Genomic DNA, 20,454 nt, shown 5'->3' with positions numbered 1-20,454 from the left:
TCTCTCTCTCTCTCTCTCTCTCCTTCCCACCCTCCCTCCCTCTGTCTGTCTCTGCTCCTGTCTCAATCTAGTCTGAGATTCTCTAGCTCTGAAATGGTGAGAGTGGCCCATTTTCATGTGTTGTAATTTCTGACAAATCTAGATGTATATCTACCTCATTTTATCATTTTCTGTTAATGATTATGCATACATTTTAACATACATAACTGACAACAAAGTTAATTAATTAAAAATTAAGTTAATTAATTTTTCCACTCTCCTCCCAAACAAGCCAAGGACTTATGATTTTAACTCCAATTTTCCCTTCTAATGTTTCTTCCCTCCATAAATCATTATTATTTTTTGCCTACCACCAATTAATAATTACTACCACTTTTTGCATCCTATCCTTTTTTGTGTTTCATTTCTTGCTTTATGTATTTCACCCTTCTTTATTTTAGTGAGGACTTGTGATTAGTAAATTACCTGCTTTTGTTTGAAAAATCTCTAACTTGTCTCCCTGAATTATTTAGTTATAAAATTTGAATTTGGTGGCAATTTTCTCTTAGCATTTTGAAAATTGTTCCATTATTTCCTAGTATCTATTATTTATTTTGGGAAGACAGGTGTTGGTCTAATTGCTTATTCTCATAAGTAGTCTGTAACTTCACCATAGAACTCTTAAAATTATTATTTTTACTGTTCTGAAGTTTCAGTATAATAAGCAGAGGTGTGCTCTTTTCTTTATTAAATTTTTTTTAAGTTTATTTATTTTGAGAGAGAGAGAGAGAGAAAGAAAGAAATACCAAGCAGGCTCTGTGCTGTCAGCACAGAGCTGGATGAGGTGCTCAAACCTACAAACAGTGAGATAACAACCTGAGCTGAAATCAAGAGGGGGTCACCCAAGGACAGAGCCACCCAGGCTCCCGGAGGCATGTTATAATTGTAAATTCCTGTCAGAACTTATGGTGCTTTCTTTATATCATGGTGCCATACGTGTTCTCAACTCTGGAAATTCTCTGTCATTTCTTCAATAGTGTCTGTCACCTATTCATTCTACTCTCTTCTTTGTTGTTCATTTCAGACCTTCATTGCACTTTGTCCTTACTGTTTCCATATCTCTTACCCTGTCCTTCATAGTCTCCGTTTCTTTATTCCTCTGTGCCATATTTAGGGTGACTTCTTCAATCTTATCTTCCACTTGGTAGTATCATTAAGCGCAGGTGTGATTAAGTTAAGGGTTTCAAATTGGGAAATTATCTAACCTGCTATTTAACCATTCACTGAATTTTTACTTTCTATATTTTTTTATTTCTAGAATTCCCACGTTTCTCAAAACTGCCCATTCATTTTTCAGAGTATTTGTTCTTTCTTGGTATTTTCTATTTCTTCCTACACCTCTTTAAGCATTTTAATATAGTTTTTATAGTCTCTGTCAAAATGTTCCATTATCTCAAAATCTTGAGGTGCTAATCTCCCCCATTGATATATTTGCTGCCTGTTGTTATGGTGGGTCATTTCCTTGTGTAACTTTTTGTTGTAAGCTCCTCTTCCAAAGGCAGTCTTCCCTTGGGGATTCCGGTTGGTCTACATTATAGAAGCATCCTTCTGGAGTGGTTTCACTTTTGCGTCTACCAGATAGCAAAGAGTTATCACCAGCCCCCTAACAATTCTTATGCTAATTTATTTGCTTAGAGATTCCCATATCATGTGGATAGCATAAATTCTGTTTTCCATTCCATGTGGCACAGACTTGGGGTTTTGATTTCTTAGAGGCATTATTTTACCCAGAGGTCCTGTTAGAGATCAGCCTCTTTGCTGTCCCTAGGGTGGTGGGCAGAGTTTAATAAGTTCCCTTCTCACCAAGGGGCCAGCTTTAGGCATAAGTCTGAGGACCAGCTCCCCATGTCATCGTTGCTATCTGTGTGATTACTAATACCCAGTCTCCATTAGGGCTTTCTTCAGGGTTTCTTTACTGATCCAGTCATACCACACACACTTTCCCCCTCGATCCCTGCTGCAGGGTCAGCTGGTACACTCATTGTTTTGGTATTCAACTCATTCTTCATTTCTTGCACCTGAAAATTTCACTTTCTTGCAAGCTTGGCTATGCATTTAAATATTTGGTGGTGTTCTATTTTATGCAGTGTCTCGGTATTCATAGTATGAAGTCCCCTGTTATGTGAACCCATCATGCTGATGGAAGCCATAATTCACTATAGTTCTTTATGATCCATCTTATCCTAACTAGCCAGAGCCTTTAAAAGAGAGTTACCTTGTATGATTTGCAGCTGTGTTCCCCATGGAGAGATTATATATCAGAAGTATGAAGGTGACTTTTTAGAATCTAGAGTTCCTGGCCTCCTATGTATTAAGCAGAATCCAGTTCTGTCTCTACCACCTTCTCCCTCATAAAAGCCAGTTCGGTACCCTCCTATTTGACACATTTTGTAACTACATCTATCTGTGCATCTGCCCACTGTTTATATCTCTCATGAGAGCATAGCCCACTCTTTTTCGTTCATTGTTGTATCTCCAATGGTTGATGGTAAGTGATCAGTAATGACATGTTGCGTGAATGAATGAACAAATGAATGCATCTCAGGCAGCCATCCTGACACCGTTCTTGCCCTCAAAGTTCCGAAACTCCTGCTGAATACACCAGCAGAGTGCTATCTTACAAACAGTGGATAGTGAATCAAGGCTTACCAAATGACTGGGTGAAAATCCACCCAGGGATGTCCCCACACCTTCCCAGGTATAAAAGTCCAGGCTCAGGACCAGACCCCAGGCAGCACTTAGCAGTTCCTGTCCCAGCCTCTATCCTCACTGCCTCCTCCTCAGGCCCTCTCTTCCTTCATGGCATGGAGCCCATCAGATATACTCACTTCCCTAAGATGTTTGGCCATCTTTAGGGTTAGATTCCCAAGCTCTGAGCCAGCCTCTCGGAGTGGGCACTAGAAGAAAGAGAGGGAAGCAGACAAACACCTCTCAATCTTCCCAAAAAAGAAAATGTTCCATAGGTTGACCTCTCTCTTAGAATTAAAGTATTGTTATCTGACTTTATCTCCAACTCTGAGGAGCCATAGCACTCAAATGCGGTAACAGATTAATAATGCAGGGGGGACAGTGATGGAAACTGCAGGAATGGTCTTTCTAGAGAAGCCCCTGCCCCTGCCTGCCATCCTGGCTTCATCTTCGGTTCCTCCTCAGGTACGTGGAGACCAGAGGTATAAGATATAATGGATATAAGTCCATTATATGGATATGCAGTCCATCTTATATTGCATTTCATATATCACAGCAGAATGTCTCGCTGCAAAGGGGATTGTGGGGGTCACCACAGACTAGAGTTTTTTAGTTGGCAGTTTTTTCTAATTACAAGTCCAGGACCTGTTTACTGCAGAAAAATGGAAAATACAGAAAGTCACAAGGAAGGAAAATAAAACCATTTGTAGGCTTCCCACACAGAGAACTATCTGTTTGGCTATAGACCCTCTTCAAGTCTTCTTGTGACTTTTAAAAATGTGGATCATCTCTACATCTGGTTGCCTATCCTGCAGCCTCTGCTTAACATTATAGAATGAACCCTTCTCCCAAGTTTAAACTATTCTCAATAGAACTTTAAAAATAATTTGTATATATGCTACAGATGGATGTCCCCTGATGTATTTGACTCTCCAGTTGCTAGATATACAAGTCACTTCGTCATTATAAGCTTCTGAGCATTTGAGTCACATGATAAAATGTTGTTCAACTGACTGGGTTTCCATTTATTCTTCCAGGAAGTGTTTCTAAGCCACTTGATGGCCACCCCCGCCCCAAGCCGAGTCCCTGGTCTAAGTGCTTGTGTGCTGTACAGCTGGAGTATCTGTCTAGCCTTATCAACATGGGTGAGGGGACATGCAACAAGGAAAGCTGAGGGGGATGCCTGGGTGGCTCAGTCGGCTAAGCATCCAACTCTTGATTTCAGCTCGGGTCATGATCCCAGGGTGGTGGGATCAATCCTTGTGTCAGGCTCTATGCTGAGCATGAAGCCTGCTTAGATTTTCTCCCTCTGCCTTTCTCGCCCAGTCTCATTTTCTCTCTTAAAAAGAAAATAGAAAAATAAATTAAAATAATTTATTTAAAATAAAGGTTCAGGTTTTATTTGTTTTTATTTATTTATTTTGACAGACATAGAACAAGTAGGGGAAGGGCAGAGAGAGAGAGAGGGAGACAGAATCCTAAGCAGCCTCCATGTGCTGTCAGCACAGAGCCTGATGTCGGGCTCAAACTCACAAACCGTGAGATCATGACCTGATCCAAAACCAAGAGTTGGGCGCTTAACTGACTGAGCCATTCAGGTGCCCCTATAAAAAAGGTTTAAGAGAGGAAAGCTGAGGCACAAAGAATTACAGGGCTACCAGTGCCAAATTTGGCTTGGGAAAATAAAATACTACAAACATTAGCAGCCCTGCTTGTGTCTGTTGGTATGGAGGACTGAAGTAGCACAGTCTGGCTCAGCTGCTTGGGGTTTGTGGTGTGAAGCAGGCAGCAGTCATAGAGAAGAGAATCATAAGACAGAGTTCCCAGATACCAGCTTTGTCACTGTGTAACGTGCCAATTCCCAGGAGCTTCCTGCCAGTATCCTCCCCTATAAAATGTGGGTAATATGCACCTTGGAGCATGGGAGGGAGGCTTTAGTCAAGACAGCATTTCTGAAAGGACCTAACCTTGTCCACTTATTATTTCACTAAATTTGGCACATAATGGGTTCCCCCAAATACATGCATTTGCATTCACAACTAAATATCCCAATGCCCCCATATATTGCCCATATGTATGTGCCCTAATAAAATGTATCCATCTATGTTATGATAGCTCAGAAAATCGTATCATAAGTTTTGCTAATAAAAATGTGTTGCTGAGGGTGGGAATTCTGAATTTGTGATTTTAGGGCATCCAGAATAGGTTTGTCCCCACTCCTTGCTAAGTTTACATATTTATATGTTAAATTTATAGGTTGACTCAGTGGGACTGTGCTTTCCTGGGATGCTGACTATGAAGAAGAAGGAGTCTCAGGCGAGTCTAGAAGGACAGCCTCCTGATGGCAGGGGCAATGTGAAATGAAATGGACAATCACAAGGCTATGTAGACTCACTTTCCAAGTCAGTGACAAGGTCCAGGGGTGGAGATGGTCCAAAAGACAAGGCTGGTTCTACAATAATTTGACTCTGCCACTTGGGATGGGAGGGATGTATGGGGTGCATCCTTGGAGTACACTCCACAGGTATGTTCCTGTTAGCATTAGGCTAGATCCCTCTCTGAGGGTCTATGCTGGGCCCTCTGGTGATAAAGTTAGAAGGTAAGTCCCCAGTGTGCCCCTCGTCTACTTCCTCCTAAGAGATGTCCTCCAGTTGGAGGCCAGAGAGTAGACGCAATGATTTATCCAGGGCTCTTCCAGGTTTGGCATGGACACTCCATGAAAGCCCCAAAGTCAGGGGGAAGTGAGAGCTGGGGAGTGAAAACAGAGGAAGTTAGGGGTGAGGAGAAGGAGTGTGAGAGACAGGTTGGGGCAGGCCTTGGAGCTCATGAGGGCACAACAAACTTGCAGGGCCTGATGGGTGGAGGTCCCCATCATGGGAAGATCTCTGCTGGTTCCAGAAAACTCAAGGCCCACCAGACTCCACACAGCCCGAGGGTTCCTCATGAGTGCTGACTAAGCTGACCAAGCAGTGACTAGAACCAGCAAGAAGACCTTTGTGATCTGGGACAACAAGAATCAGGGGTCATACATGTCCCCTTAACAACGTCCAACTTCAGAGCCTGGTTCACCTTTCAGAGGAAGGTAGCCCAGACCATCTGGCTTTCCATTTCAACCCTGCCTAGCAGCTTTCCAGTTAGAGGGACTTATGGGAGAGGGGAGACTGCTTTCCACTGGAAACATCGAGAGAGTAGCCAAGAAGAAGGGGTTCTGCTAGCTTCCCTCTGGGGATGTACATGGAAGGATAGGGGCAGATTTTGGCTCAACACAGGAGAGACTGAAAGACTGTGGAGCTTCCAGTCCTGGGCCTGCCTTGAGAGGGGGTGAGTTCCCCATTACTAGAGCTATGCAAACAGAGGTAAGGACATCTTCAAAAGGATTCCTGCTTCTTTGAGCAGATGAGCTTTCTTGTCACTTTCAATTCTGAAATCCAAATATTCTATAAGCCAGGAAGTACTATCTTTCTACATGTCAGTTTTATCATGAATTATATGGATTCTACAACATGAGAAGTAAAAAATGCTGTAGAAATCATGATAAGCAAGGAAGATAGCAGGACCTCGGTGTACAGACAAGGAGTCATGGGGCTTGCTGCTCCATGAGTCTGCCTCCAGTGTCCTGGTTCCCGCTTCTCCTTTCTTTGGAAGACTACAATCCCTTCCTACCATAGATCCTTGAGGTTTATTTCCATCACGGACACCATCCCTGACCCTCCCTCGGCATCTCCACTGCCCCACAGAGGGTGGAAGTCCATTTGTGTACAATGTCACAGCAAGGGAGGCTGTAGGGGACCAACTTGTCCCAATTTGCCCAGAACTTTTCCAGTTTTAAAACTGAAAGCTCTGTGTTCCAGAAACTGCCTTCGTCCTGGGCAAAAAGAGGCAGTTGGTCACATTGAGAGGCAAGGGAATTTACAGGCTATCATTTATGGGAAGCTTGGGAACCTCTTAGGGAGCCAAATGCCAAAACAGTAATACCTGGTACAGAGCCTCACACGGTGAATGCTCAGTAAAGGCTTCTGAGTGAGTGAGTCCCAGGCTCCTGCACCAACACTCAGCTCCCGCCAACTCCCTCAAAAGCACTGAGGATCAAAGGTAAAGCAGGAAGTTATAAAAAAGGGCCTGAGGCAAAAGGCAGGAATGATGTAAAACGGAATGAGAAAGTGGTCAATTTAATCCCATCCTACAAACTCCTTGGCAGTCCAATAAGCAGGGCAAGAGTGGCTCTGGAAGCCTGCTGTCCTCCCAGCCCCTTCCTTCTGCCACCATCCCTTTCCCCCAAGGTCCACAGGGACCTCAGTGCATTCTCTAGCTGGCTCCTCTCCTGGGGTGTCCCACAGGGCTCAGCTCAGGAGCTGTCTGATATCCACACCCCATGTCTGTCCCACTTAAACTTTCTAGGTACCTTTCCCTCTGTGCCTCACAAGCTGGCTGAGTGAACTAACCGGATAAACTAGTTCTGACTTGAGGTCTACCTGTGTTGTGTTTCCCAAACTTGGTATGCCCTACCTGCTAGTCACATCTGGGAGACATGAGCCACATACAGCATAGCTTCTGAGAGTATCAATGTTACTCCAAGATTTGGGGGGAAATAGAACATATTCTTTGGAAACACATACCTATACTGTGGAGGAAAATATAAAATTCACTTGATTTTAAGATTAAAACATAAAATATCACAGAAATGTAATGCTCACATCACAGTTCATCCCCTTCATCCTCTTGTCTACTCGTACGTGGAAACCTGATCACTCTGTCCTAGAATTCAGGGCATCTTGGTGAGGCAGTTTGAAAAACACTAGCTTACTACAGCCCTCTCTGATAACATCTGAGTCTTAACTGAGGTCCTCTGTGCTCTAGGCCAGCATCTCGCAAGGATGTTAGATGGGGCATTCTTCAGAACATAAGTAGATATTACCAGTGTTTGAGTAAACAAAAGAAAACTTGTTACCAGGACTCCCAGATTCCTACAGAACTCAGGAACTAAATTTGAGGAACTAGCACACTAAATTTCTAACAAAGGGTTAGTCTGCCCATTTTTAGGGAGGCAGGGGGGCAGCCTGTGGGGAGCCAGCACCGATCCTGACCAGACTGAATGTCCCAAAGCTCATCTGGGATTTACCGTCCCAGGCTGGTGCTGCTCTCCGCCCCCACCCCACCCCACCAGCCACACCAAGAGCCTCCAGCATCTCCTCTGAGCCTCCTGAGTATCCCGCTCAACAGGGCAAAGAGGCTGGGAGGACAGGCTCTGGAAGAAGGCTGCTCACTGGAGTATCCACCTGTCCTTCAACAGCCAGAGGACACTCCCTGCCTTGGTTTCATTCCCCACCCTGGTCAAATGTAATCCATCCCAAACAGGAGGACACACCCAGAGAATCAGGGTCCTCTAAACTGAGAGAGCTGGGGATTGACCAAAGATAACCACCTAGCCTGCACCTTCCACTTCTGCCAGGCTTCATAGCAGGTCTCCCAGCAAAGCTCAGACCCAACTGGCCCTGCTCCCAGTCTCATCTCCATCAGCAACTTAACAGATGAGAATCTGAGAACTTACAAGAACCTCAGAGATCACTGAGCTCAGGCCCAAATGTTTACGAATGAGAGAATCCAGAACCGAGAGGCATTCTGTGGCCATGGGAAGAAGAGAACTAGGGAGCGCGATGACCCTGGGAGGGAATTCCTGCTTGCCATTTACTGGATAGGTGTTCTTAAATGAGCCTCCATTTTCTTAAGTATGAAAGAGAGATGCTGAGCACCCCCCACCCCTTGCGAGGCCATGGTTGAGAGTAGAAAAAGTTTAGGAAACTTCTTTTCTTGATTAACAAATCAAGTTCAAGGGAAAACACAACTATTTAGATAAGCCCAGAAGAAAAGCTGGAGCACAGAAATACACAAGGTCCCATCCAGTTACTAAAAGCAAGCTTCAAATTTGTCTTTAAATCTTCCCAAAAGGCAAAGTAGAAGGGAAACTGAATGGGTTATGAAGTATGGTAACCATAAGATAAACACATACCACTGCAGACTGAAAATCAATCTTCTACCTGATCCTGATATCAAGACTTGCTGTATAGATACAGTGATCAAGACAGTGTGGTATTGGCAGAGAGATATACACATACATCTATGAAACAGAACAGAAAACCCAGAACAGATCCACACAAGCATGGCCAATTGGTTTTTGACAAAGGAGTAAAGGCAATTCAATAGAGTAAGGACAGTCTTCTCAACAAATGGTTCAGTGGCAATTGGATACCTATAGGCAAAACAAAAACAAAAACAAAAAACAAACAAATAAAATAACCTTGACCTAAACTTCTTACGTATACAAAAATTAACTTACAATGGATCATAGATTTAAAGCAAGGTTATAAAACTTTTAGAAGAAGACATAAGAGAAAACTTTCAGGAACTAGGTTTGGTGAAGAGTTCTTAGACTTACACCAAAAGTAGGATCCAGAAAATTAAAACTTGATAAATTAGATTTCATCAGAATCTAAACAATGTTTTCTGTGACAGACCCTATTAAGAAGATAAAAGATAAGCTACATACTGGGAGAAAATACTTGCAAACCACATGCCCAACAAAGGACTTGTATTTCATATATATAAAGAACTCTCAAAACAATAGTAAAAATTCCAATTAGAAAAAGGACAAACTATAGGAACAGACATTCCAATAAAGAGCACGTACACATGGCAAATAAGCACATGAAAGATGTTCACCATCACTAGCCATTAGGGAAATGTAAATGAAGACCATGCTGAGATGTAACTACACACCTATTTGAATAGCTAAAATAAAAAATAATGACAACACTTGGGGCGCCTGGGTGGCTCAGTCGGTTAAGCACCTGACTTCGGCTCAGGTCATGATCTCGTGGTTCATGAGTTCAAGCCCCGTGTCGGGCTCTGTGCTGACAGCTCAGAGCCTGAAGCCTCCTTCAGATTCTGTGTGTGTGTGTGTCTCTCTCTCTGCCCCTACCCCACTCGTGCTCTGTTTCTCTCTCTCTCTCTCTCAAAAATAAAAACATTAAGAAATTTTTTTAAAAAGTAATGACAACACCAAATGCTGGCAAACATGTAGAGAAACTGGATTTCTCCTACATTGTTGGTGTACATATAAAACTGTATGGCCACTTTGGAAAAGAGTTTGGCAGTTTCTTAAAAAAAAATCAATATGCAACTACCATACTACCCAGCAAACGCACTCCTGGGTATTTACTCCAGAGAAATGAAAGTTTATGTCTGACCCAAAAACCTATACCTGATTGTTCATATCAGCTTTACTTATAATAGCCCCGAACTGGAAACAACCCAAATGTCCCTCAATAGGTGAATGGTTAGACAAATCACCGTACATCCATACCGTGGAATAAAGCTCAGCAATAAAAAGAAACAAACTATTAATACAAGCAACATCCTGGACGGATCTCAAGGGTATTAAGCTGAATGAAAAAAGTCAGTCTCAAAAGGTTACATATTGCACGATTCCATTTATACAACATTCTCAAAATGACAAATTACAGTGATAGAGAACAGATTAGTGGTTGTGACGGTAGTCAGTTGGAAGGGGGTGGGCATGACAACAAAGGAGCAGCACAACAGAGATTTTTGTGGTGACAGAAATAGTTCTTGTGTCTTGAGGCAGTGGGGTGGTGGTTCCATGAATCTATACATGTGACAAAATTGCATGGAACTATACACACACATTATAGCAATGTTAGTTCCCTGCTTTTGGTATTATAGTGCAATATGTAAGACAGAACCTTTGGAAGAAACTGGGTGAAGAGTATACAGGACATCTCGGCACTGGTTTCCTACGAATATGGGATTGTTTCAAAATAAAAAGTTTTTTAAGAACTCAAAATAAATCAAGCATTGTCTGGTACTAAGAACTCAGCTTTCTCCCATGGTCCCTCAAAAGGAGCCCCCAAGGACCACAGTGACAACCCATCTGTGCTAGTCCTGTGGGGTACAGACAAGTGTAAGTTCACACAGCTATTTCTTCATGTCCTTTATCAACAGAAACTGACAGTGCAATGCCCAAGTACACAGCAATGATCTTATGATGTAAAATGGGGGCCAGACTCGCCCAGCCCCAGGCAAGGTCCTCCGATGGGTCCATTGCCTGGGACCATCCCGAGCTTCTCAGCTCCACCACGCCCAGCTCTCTGGCTTTGGCACACAACTGGAGCTCTCCACAGGCCAGTGCCTCCACAGGCAGAAAGTGGGGTGAAGCAAGGGCTGGGAGTGGCTGAACCCATGAGACAGCATAAGACCAAGCAGGGATGTGAAGAGGGAGAACAAGGAAGGATGAGGTCTACCCTGGGGACCATGCACATTCCTCTGCATTCCATAAACAGGGCAAAAAAAGGTGAGGGAAAGCCATGGTCCCAACCCAACACCCCAACATCACATCCGGGTCTTCGAGAATGGAAAAAAAGTCACTGTCACAGGCAAAAGAGAGTGATGAGAAAGAGATGAGCTATCCATAGTGTGAGACATAAATCACCTTCCCTTTGTTCTGTGGCAGTGTAGGTCACAGTTCATCACCAGGAGAAGGGCTCTGAGCATTATCACAGGAGGAAAAGGCTCTCAGTGACCTGTGACCCCACCCAACCAGTTCCCGTTGGTCTCCCCTCCCCCGGCCCCCACACAAAAGCAGGGTGGGCATGCCAGGCCCTCTCAGGGGATAGATGAATGCTGTCCTCATTCACATCAGAGAAACACCCACCAGCCTGGGGGAGGAATGGGCACCTCTTAATCCATGAGGTCTGTTAAGTAATTCTTTAGCTCCAGGGATTCTCTTGAAAGTGTTTTCCCCACTTGTGAGCATCAGTTTGGTGGATATAGCACTTTCCTCTGGAAACCAAGAGGTTAAGCCCAAGATGCCTCCCCACAGTTGGGGGTCAAAGGCCTTAGGAAGTTACAGACACAAGCCAAAACAAAGCACTTCTTCCTCATTTTTGGGTTTCCCTCCCAGATCGAAGGTCCCCAGGCCACTCAGGCCAAGCTGTGACATCTGCCTACCCTTTTCTTCACCACTGTACTTCCCCTGCCCTCCATTCCCACTGGACTCTCCCTCACTGATGAGATATGCACTATTTCCCTAAACTGGGACCTGGGGTGTGGGAGTTCGTGAAATTTGGGCAGCAATTACCAATCATCTACTCCTTTTATAAGATAACCTCAGTTTGCCCCCCAAAATTTCATTTTAAGAAGAAACAGATCTCTCTGAGGCTGCCAGGATGAGTTAGCCACAAAGGCTGTCTCCTACCTCCCCACCCACACCCCCATAATCGCTGAATGAACCTGTTTTTAATTAAGAGTTCTGGATGTTGAACTGCTCTCTCTGACAATGACTAGTGAGCAGGTCTTCTGTTTCTTAAGAATCTTGTAAGCCAGAGGCAATTGAGAATGTCTCCAGATTAAACACAATTATATTTACTACTACAGGAGGGCATACAAAAACCTCACCCCATAAGTGAGAGTTGCCAAGCTCTTTAGGGGAGAGTTATGAAGAATGAAAAGGTATAATGAGCCTGTTAGTGACTGGGGATATCCATCCTGCAGCCACCACAGTGACCCCTGCTCACAGCTGGGATGTGAGCGTCACCGGGAACTGAAAACAGTACTGACTCTGGGAACAACTATACATACAGTATCCCTAAGTGCTAAGCCAGAATTGAGTAGCACTGTGTGATGGTGAGGGCAGGGTGCATGGTGGTTAGAGTCTCTGACCCTGCAATCTCACATATCTGGTTCCTCTACACTCCACCCCTTTTTGGCTATGTGTCTACACCTCACTAAGCCCAGTTTTCCTCATCATTCATGGGGACAGTAATAATACTCACTAGATAGAATTGTACTGAGGATTACATATGGGTGAAATATATCCAAAGTTCTTGGTACATCCAGATGGCTTCATTAGTGTTAGCTACTATTACCTTTATTTTGGACATGACTGCTAACTATAGTTTCTTTTAAGTATGCCTCATGTGAGGCATAATTGGTGAAACAACAGATCCTAAATGATATTTAAACAAGCAGTCCTGTTTGTAGAGGCAAGAACTGACATTTTATTGATGTCAGTCCTGGAGAGTCTTGCATGGTTTACAAAACCCTTTTCCTACACCTCATCCCACATAATCCTTAAGGAGCCCCATGAGGTAGGGATCATTCATAGTACCTGCTTTTTGTTTTTGTCTTTGTTTTTTGTTTTGTTTTGTTTTTTTACGTAAAGGTTCTGCAGTCCAGGAAAGGTAAGAAATGCTCCCCTTTGTCACCTATTTAGTAAGAGGTTAGATTTAGAGGTGAATCTAAGTCCCCTGGCCTCATTCCCTTCCCTTAAACCATACGGTATGTGGGGTTTTGCAGGAATGTCATAAAGCCAATTGGTTACTCTGTCCCAGCAATGAGGAACCCAGAAAAATGATGGGTCCTTGGGCTGGGCATCCCCTGTTATCCCCCATGTCACACATGTCACAAAACATGTGCCATCCATACCCCAGTGAGAGAGTGCAGGGCAGCCACTCAACCAACCTCTCATTGGGAGGAAGGAATCTCCCAACAAATAGCAACCCCCCAAACAACCATTACCACCCCCCTGGAAGAAAAGGCTTAAGTGAGTTTAATGGAATTACAAGCCCCAGATTTGCCTTGAGATATCCAAATTGTACCTGGTTTCAGGTTGATTAAGTGAAGCTAAGTGTAAGTCTCTCCAAACTCTGGTCTCAGTGTTACTATGGATCAATGGAGGTAATAATTAAGAGAATTTGATTTTTAGAGTTAAGAAAAACTCTTAATTGGTATGAGCCTTCAGGAGGCCAACTGGCCTGGGTCTAGGCCTCAGTCACTTGTGGCTAAATCATCAACATGTGATAAATTATCTCATTTTTATGGATCTTCAAAGAAACTGCTGCCATAAACTCATTTTAGGGATTCAGGGTGGGTCTAAATGAATCAACCTCACTGGGGGGTTACCCTTGCTGTCAGGAAACTGTTCTGGGACAATCTATCTCTCTTGCCCTTGTTGGTGAAAATAGGGAGAGTTTGCCCCTACCCTGGCTCTTTCTTGGGCCTCTTTCTTTTCAGACCACCCAACTGTTGCTCCCACCCTTTCCTCCCAGTTCCTAATTTATAAACACCAAATTTGTTACAATTCTCTACTGAAACTTCTCCAAGACTCTTCTGAATGGTGGGACCAAAGCCACACACAGTGTTTTGGCCATCCAGGTCTAGCCAAAGGTGAGGCAATTTGAGGATTATCTGAAACCATCTCAAAATGTCTATGTCTTATTTACATCCAACCATGGAATCAACTCAGCCTTTATTTATTGTGGTGTGGGGATAGAGCAGAAGCAGAAGTGGGGATCCCAGCTCCTCTACTAACAATATGAGTAAATACATTCGTGGGATTCACTGTGACCTCCAGATCCCTTTCTGTTCAACACTCACATCATCAGTTCACAGAGACACTCCTCCCAGACCATCCCTTTAATTGCACCACTGGAAGCTTTACCTAGCCCCATCTGACTGTATGATTGTTGGAAACAACTTCTCTGCACCATACCTAATCCCGCCCCCCTCTTCCCCCACTGTCTCCAAGGAGCCCTCATGTGGACTCTACAGTCCTCACCATAGCAGCTCTGTCCTCTCAGGACGTGTACTTCTAGGTCACTTCTGCTCAGGTAGAACCAGTTTAAAAAAAAAAAAAAAGCCTGTTTCAGGCTTCAACTGTTCCAGGCCTCCCTGGCCTGGTGAGGAAGCGGTAAACATTCCCGACCCCCTGGGGAAGAAAGTGTCCTCACCATAGAGCCACTCCCCATAACTTGCTAGGGGAGAGGCACCTGCTTAGATGTTACTGAACATACCGCGAGGGCCTGCTGCTTTCCTGGGGCCCTTTCCAGACCAGGAAGCACGCAGAGTTGGTTGCCAGCCCGGGGGAATTCTGAACCCTGCGCGCGGCAGAGCGGTGGGGTAGCGGAGCCCCTGTACCGCTGCTCGTCGGGCAGAAAAACATCTCTTCTGCCACCCACCCCAGGATGAGTTAGGCTCTGCCCTCCATCTCAGAGGAACCACAGCCTGTCACCCGGCACCTCCAAGCTCACCCCTTCACGAAGAAACTGCCCTCAGGAGACCTAAAAAGTGTCCCGCGAGATGTTCTTTTTTCAAAGAGGAAGACACTATCCGACCAGAGTTGAACCAATAGGTACTGTCACTGTCCTGTTTCTTAACCCCGACGAGGGCGTGAGTGTGCGCACACACACACACACACACACACACACACACACACCCGTGCACACACGTGCGCACAGACACACGCGCGCACACACTCCCAGAAAGAGATCGCCAGTCCAGGCGCCCCCAGCCCGCCGCCAGGCCCGCAGGGATGCTTCGCAGAGCGCGGCACTAAGGGCTGACGGGGAGCCCCGGCGCCCCCTCCCCCGCCCCGGGCTCCCGCAGCACCCCTGCCCGGGCCCGCCAAAGGTGCGCCCGGAGGTCGAGGGTTCTCCGCTCACCTTAATGTTGCTGAAGACAGAGCGGGGACAGCGTCCGGCTTGGCGCGAAGAAGCGTCGCTGTCCTGGCGCGCGCCAGGCTCGGGCCAGAGCCCCATGGTGGCGGCCCCCGCGGGGCGGGACGGCGGCAGGCCCCGGGCGGGCGGCGGGGCGAGCAGGGGCCGGGCGCCTCGGGCCGGGGCGGCCGCGCGGGTGGCTGGTGAGAGCGGCGGCGACGGCCGCAGGAGGCTCGCAGCGCGGAGACTGCGCGAGCGAGTGCGCGCCCAGAAGTTTTATAAGTGGCCGCCGCCGTCGCCGATGATGAAACGCGCTCTCCCTCCTCCCTCTTTTCCTCGGCTGTTGAAGGCTCTGCGAGCCCCCGCCCCCGCCGCGGCCGCCCCTCAGACAGGTGTGACGCGGCGGCTGGCCGCGCGTGACTTCGCTCCCGGCCCGGGGTCGCCTCTGCTCCCGCAGCTTGGCTAGGACCCGCGAGGCTTGACCGCCCCGGAGAAGGTCCCGCCTGCTGGGGAGCCGGGAGCGGCGGCCCCGGGGAGGGGAGGTAGTTGCTGGAGGGGCAGGGGACGATAGGAGGGTGGGGGCGCCTGCGGGACTGGCGGGACGGGGGGTGCAGCGGGGACCGACAGGCGGGCGACTGGAAGGGACCGGAGAAGAGGTTGGCAGGACTCCGGGGGCAGGAGGAGAACCGAGGGGGTGCTGGAGGGGCCAACGGGAGCCAGGGAACTGGAAGGGAGCGGGGTTTCAAGAGGAGAGGGGTGCAGCGGCGCCCCTCCCGACGCACTCGGGGAGATTTACGGAGCGGGTCTCTGCTTGTTTGCACTTGCCGAAAACCTGGGCTCTCAGTTCCGGTGATGGCTCTGAGACTCGCTGAGGCTGTTTGTGTCGAGGACTGATTTATATTTAAACTGCTCTTTGCGCTGGAGAGGGGGCCGCCCGGGCAGGGCCCGAACTCTCTGGACCTGAGCCAAGGTAAACTGCGGGCGCTGTCAAGTGTCAGCATGGCTGGGTCTGGCCTGAAGTACTTCGGGCCAAGAGAGAGGACCCCCCGTGGACATACAGGACGCACCCCACTGGCCTCCTTCTCAGGGCTGGAATAGAACAGCAGCTTTATTTTTCCCCCAAGACTTTTTCCACTAGAATTCCTACTGCAGAGAAGAGAAAGAAGGTGAGACTTTTCAAGAGAAGGATAAGAAAGTTATGCCAAAAGCAGCTGCAGTAAGGAATCCAATTCTGGAAGTATTTTTCCAGCTCCCTAATCCCTGTAGTCTCCTGATGAGCCAACCTCTGGAAGCCCACCCTGTCTCCTGGAAAAGCATAAACCCACCTTCAATGCCCAGGAAACTTTGGCTAAGACAAAGACCCACAGGATGATGCCTTTCTGGGCCTGGTCTGGGCTTGTCCTCTGTCTGTGGGCTTCCCCTATGCACCTGTGGTCCAAGAACCCTGGACACAACAGCAGGCAGTGCCGGAAGAAAAGCCATTGGACAGTGGACCGCCTCTGCCCACTTCATTCACCCACAGAGTAAAGGGTATCTAGAGAGGCTTTCCAGAGCCCTGCAGCAGCCTCAGACCCCAGAACAGGCAGGAAACTCCAAGTCACTAGTCTGCCCTCTTAGAGAACTTGGAGCACAATGATGGCTGCCACCGAGAGCACCCAATGTATGCTGCAGTACTCACAGTGTATTGTGCCAGGCATTATGTTGGGTAGCCACACGCGTGATTCCATAGAACCCCAGGGTTAGCAACAATTATAGGTACGTATTACTATCTGGATTTTATAGATGATGATGCTAGAGAGGTCAACTAAAAAAAAAAAAAAAAAAGAGTGAAAGACAAACAGCTAGTAAGTGATAGAGCTGGAACCCAAGTCCAGCTTTGCCTGATTCCAAAGCCCAGACTTGAAGCCCTATGCCCATTGAAAAGTTACCTATTCCAGCACACTCATTCCACAAGTAAACCAAGCAGAGAGCACAGAAGGCCCAGGCCACAGGCACATTGCACCTGCGATAGCTAGAGTTTCTTCCTCAAACCCTGAGTGAGGCCTTGTCATGGTCCTCTGATAGAAACCCAGGGAGATTCAGCTTCTCCAACCCTCATTTTATCCTCCTCCATGAACCTTACCCTCTTTGGGGTAAGGTTGTCAGGACCAGCATCATCTCCAAAGGAAAGGCATATTCAGAAATGCTCCCAGATGGTTATCTCTGCCTTTATCTGCTCTTACGAGGGGGGGTTAGCTAACTGTAATGGAGACCTAACCAAAGTGGCTTCAATGAGATTAATTTGCCTCTCATAATAAAAGTCTGCTAGTAGGCAGTCCAGGGGTCATGACCTAGGCCCGTAAGGATTCTTTAATGTGTGGCTGGCTCATTGTCACAAGATAGCTGCTCCACCTCCAGCCTCTTCTCTTAATTCCAAGAAGGAAGTGGAAGACAGGAAACAGGAAGGGGTTGTGCTCACATCAGGGAAGCAAATCTCTTCCATGCACGCTTAGCTACCAAGACTAGGTCACATGGCTACCCTCTGCAAAGGGGACTAAGAAATGTAGTTTACGCTCTTGCTACCTCCTGAACAAAATTGGGGTTCTATTAGGGAAGAGGGGAGAAAGGATATCGTGTATTAAACTTACAGTGTCTGCACAAAGAGTAACTGATTTCCTAAAAGCACCCCCAGGGTCTGTTTCCAAGACCCTTCCCAAATCCTTTGATTTCAGCAAATATTTCTTAACACTGTAGAAAAAATAAAGCACAAGGACAGTTCCTGACTTCAAAGACTCCATGGTCTCAGGGTGGGGAGCAAGAAAAGAAAGCATTATGCGTTGTAGAAAGAGAACATAGCTCTCTGTTGTGCACAGACGCTATGGGGGCACAGAAGGGGGCCCTAATTCATTTTGGGGCAGGAGGAAGGTTTCCTGGAGGAGGAAGGGATCCTCAAGCTGAGACCCAGGGACTAGAAAGTTTGGGACAATTAGGGTAAGATTCATCTAAATCTGCTCCATGATTTCAGTCTGGCTGGAGACCCAGGGACAATGGGAATGTGATGAAGAGGCTGGAACATTGAGTGGCATGCTAGGAAGTGTGGGCCTTATCCCCAAACACAATAGGGAGCCAGTCTGACAGCTGGGTAGGAGAGCATTGGGGCTATCCGTGGAAGGAACCCCAGGAGCTATGATGAGGATGTATTCTGCAGCAGTTGGGGAGGGTGGTAGGGGAGAGAGAAAGATGTGAGAGACATTGGTAGGAGATGGCACCCAGGTGTTAGTGAGGGAGATGTTAGGGACAACTCCCAGGATCTGATTGTATTAGTGATGCCAACCCCTAGCAAATAGAACCCAGAAAGAGCAGCAGCTACTGGGGAGGGGGCATATGCAGGGACCCCCCCCCCCCACCCCCCGCCGGGCTCATTTTGAGTTCAAACTACCTGGAAGTACATGCAGGTCTAGATGCCCAGCAGGGAGGTATAGGGGTTCAGTGCTCAGGGTGGGCACTGGACTAGAGATTGGGTCTTGGACATCCCACATGGAGGTAAGCCTCGGGAACAGATGGGTCTCCCAATAAGAATGTGTTGACAAGAAGTAGGTCCAGGACCGGCCATAGCAGTATTCAGAGGTGGCACAGATTATGGAGCCAGCAAAGCAGAGAGGAGAGCCCAGCAGGCAGGAAAGTAAACCAATAGAGAAGCGGTGCTTCAAAGAGAAGGTCAGGAAACACATCCAGGTTGTGGAGGAGGGAAGATAAGACCTAAGAATGGCCATTGGGCTGGCCACAGGCTGGCATTGAGGACCTTGGCAAGAGTGTTTCCAGTGGGCAGAGATCAGAGTATGGGAGTTGAGGAGGAACTGCAAAGGAGCTATCAGCAACTTTCCCAGAGTTGCAGAGGGAAGAAAGGGAGGGAAGAGCTTTGGGCTCTCCTCTCTGCCTGAATCTCCTGCTTTCTCAGGTTTCGTGCTGGACCAGCTGAAGGTTCACACCTCCCAGCTTTTGCTCATGCTGTTCCCCCTGCCTGCACTGCTTGCCTCATAGTACGTATTTGGCTTCTACCCTTCAAGAGCAGCTCCTGTTACTACCTGTTCTGGGCTTCTGTAACAAGAGTAGAAACATGCCTTGCATGGTGCAGACCTGTCACATACATTATCCCTGCTTTCTCAGAAAACTAGATGTCATTATCCTCATTTTACAGATGAATAAACTGTAAAGGCTCAGGGTTCTTCCCTAGTGCATACAACGTGTCTCTGCCTTTTTTATCACAGGTGACAGTGGAGACAATACATATGGTGGTTAAGGGCGCAGACCTTATAGTCAGACATAGATGCCGACCACCCTTCTCTTCAGCTGTGTTTGTTACCTTAGAGGGCCTGTTTAACCTTCCAGATACCCAGTGCCTTCTCTTTAAGATGGAGATATTAATGTGCACCTTCCGGGGCTGTTATAGTGTATAATGAGGTGTCAGTGCTGGTATCTGCTCTTGCTGTGATGGTTGGCAGTGTTGATGGTAATAAGTGTGCTCTATATCTCTTTTTCTTTTTTTTTTTTTAATTTTCCTTTTAAAGTTTATTTATTTTTGAGAGAGAGAGAGAGACAGAGTACAAGCAGGGGAGGAGGGGCAGAGAGAGAGAGGGAGACACAGAATCTGAAGCAGGTTCCAGGCTCTGAGCTGTCAGCACAGAGCTTGATGTGGGCCTCAAACTCACAGACTGTGAGATCATGACCTGAGCCAAAGTTGGATGCTCAACCAAGTGAGCCACCCAGGCACCCCTATATCTCTTTTTTCTAACTCAGCTGTGAGCTCCTTGAGAGCTTCTCTGTTAATTCTCTTTGTGTCCCTTATTTGGCCCAGCATATCTTGTTGCTTAAAAATGTTTATTAAATGGAATTGAGCTTAACTGAACTCCAAAAAGACCCAGTGACTGGGAAAGGTTTCATTGTCCTGAGGCCTCCAAGCCACTGTCTCTGTCAAACCCCCATTGCCTGAAGCCATCCCTTCTGCCCACACCTCACCCCCAGGCTTCTTATTGTCAACCTTGTCCTCATTGATGGTTGGCATGGGTCCCTTGGTAAGTTAATCAGTACACAGGCCACACCCCCTACTCCTGCAGCAGCTGGTGAGGGTCTCCTGGCGATTTGGATACTCAAGTGTGATCATGAATTAACTCTGGCCACCTGGCTCCTTGCACATATACAGGCATGGAGGAGGATGTCCCCAGTGACTGTCCCCCCTGCC

The 20,454-nt window shown here is 46.8% G+C and overlaps 1 protein-coding gene across 1 annotated transcript in view; it reads right to left on the bottom strand.

The window, feature by feature from the left end:
• Nucleotides 1-15,761, bottom strand: part of SLCO2A1 (solute carrier organic anion transporter family member 2A1) — an 82,656-nt gene extending 66,895 nt beyond the window's left edge. The window contains exon 1 of the mRNA XM_019436925.2: nt 15,243-15,761. Within this exon, the coding sequence (XP_019292470.1) occupies nt 15,243-15,338 (96 nt within the window). The 5' untranslated portion in view covers nt 15,339-15,761. The remainder of the gene's footprint in view (nt 1-15,242) is intronic.
• Nucleotides 15,762-20,454: the final 4,693 nt, after the last annotated feature.

The sequence above is a fragment of the Panthera pardus genome, unplaced genomic scaffold (assembly GCF_024362965.1).
Source record: "Panthera pardus isolate Hobbes unplaced genomic scaffold, ASM2436296v1 HiC_scaffold_16, whole genome shotgun sequence".
Taxonomy (NCBI): Eukaryota; Metazoa; Chordata; class Mammalia; order Carnivora; family Felidae; genus Panthera; species Panthera pardus.
This window is presented reverse-complemented; position numbering and strand designations above follow the sequence as displayed.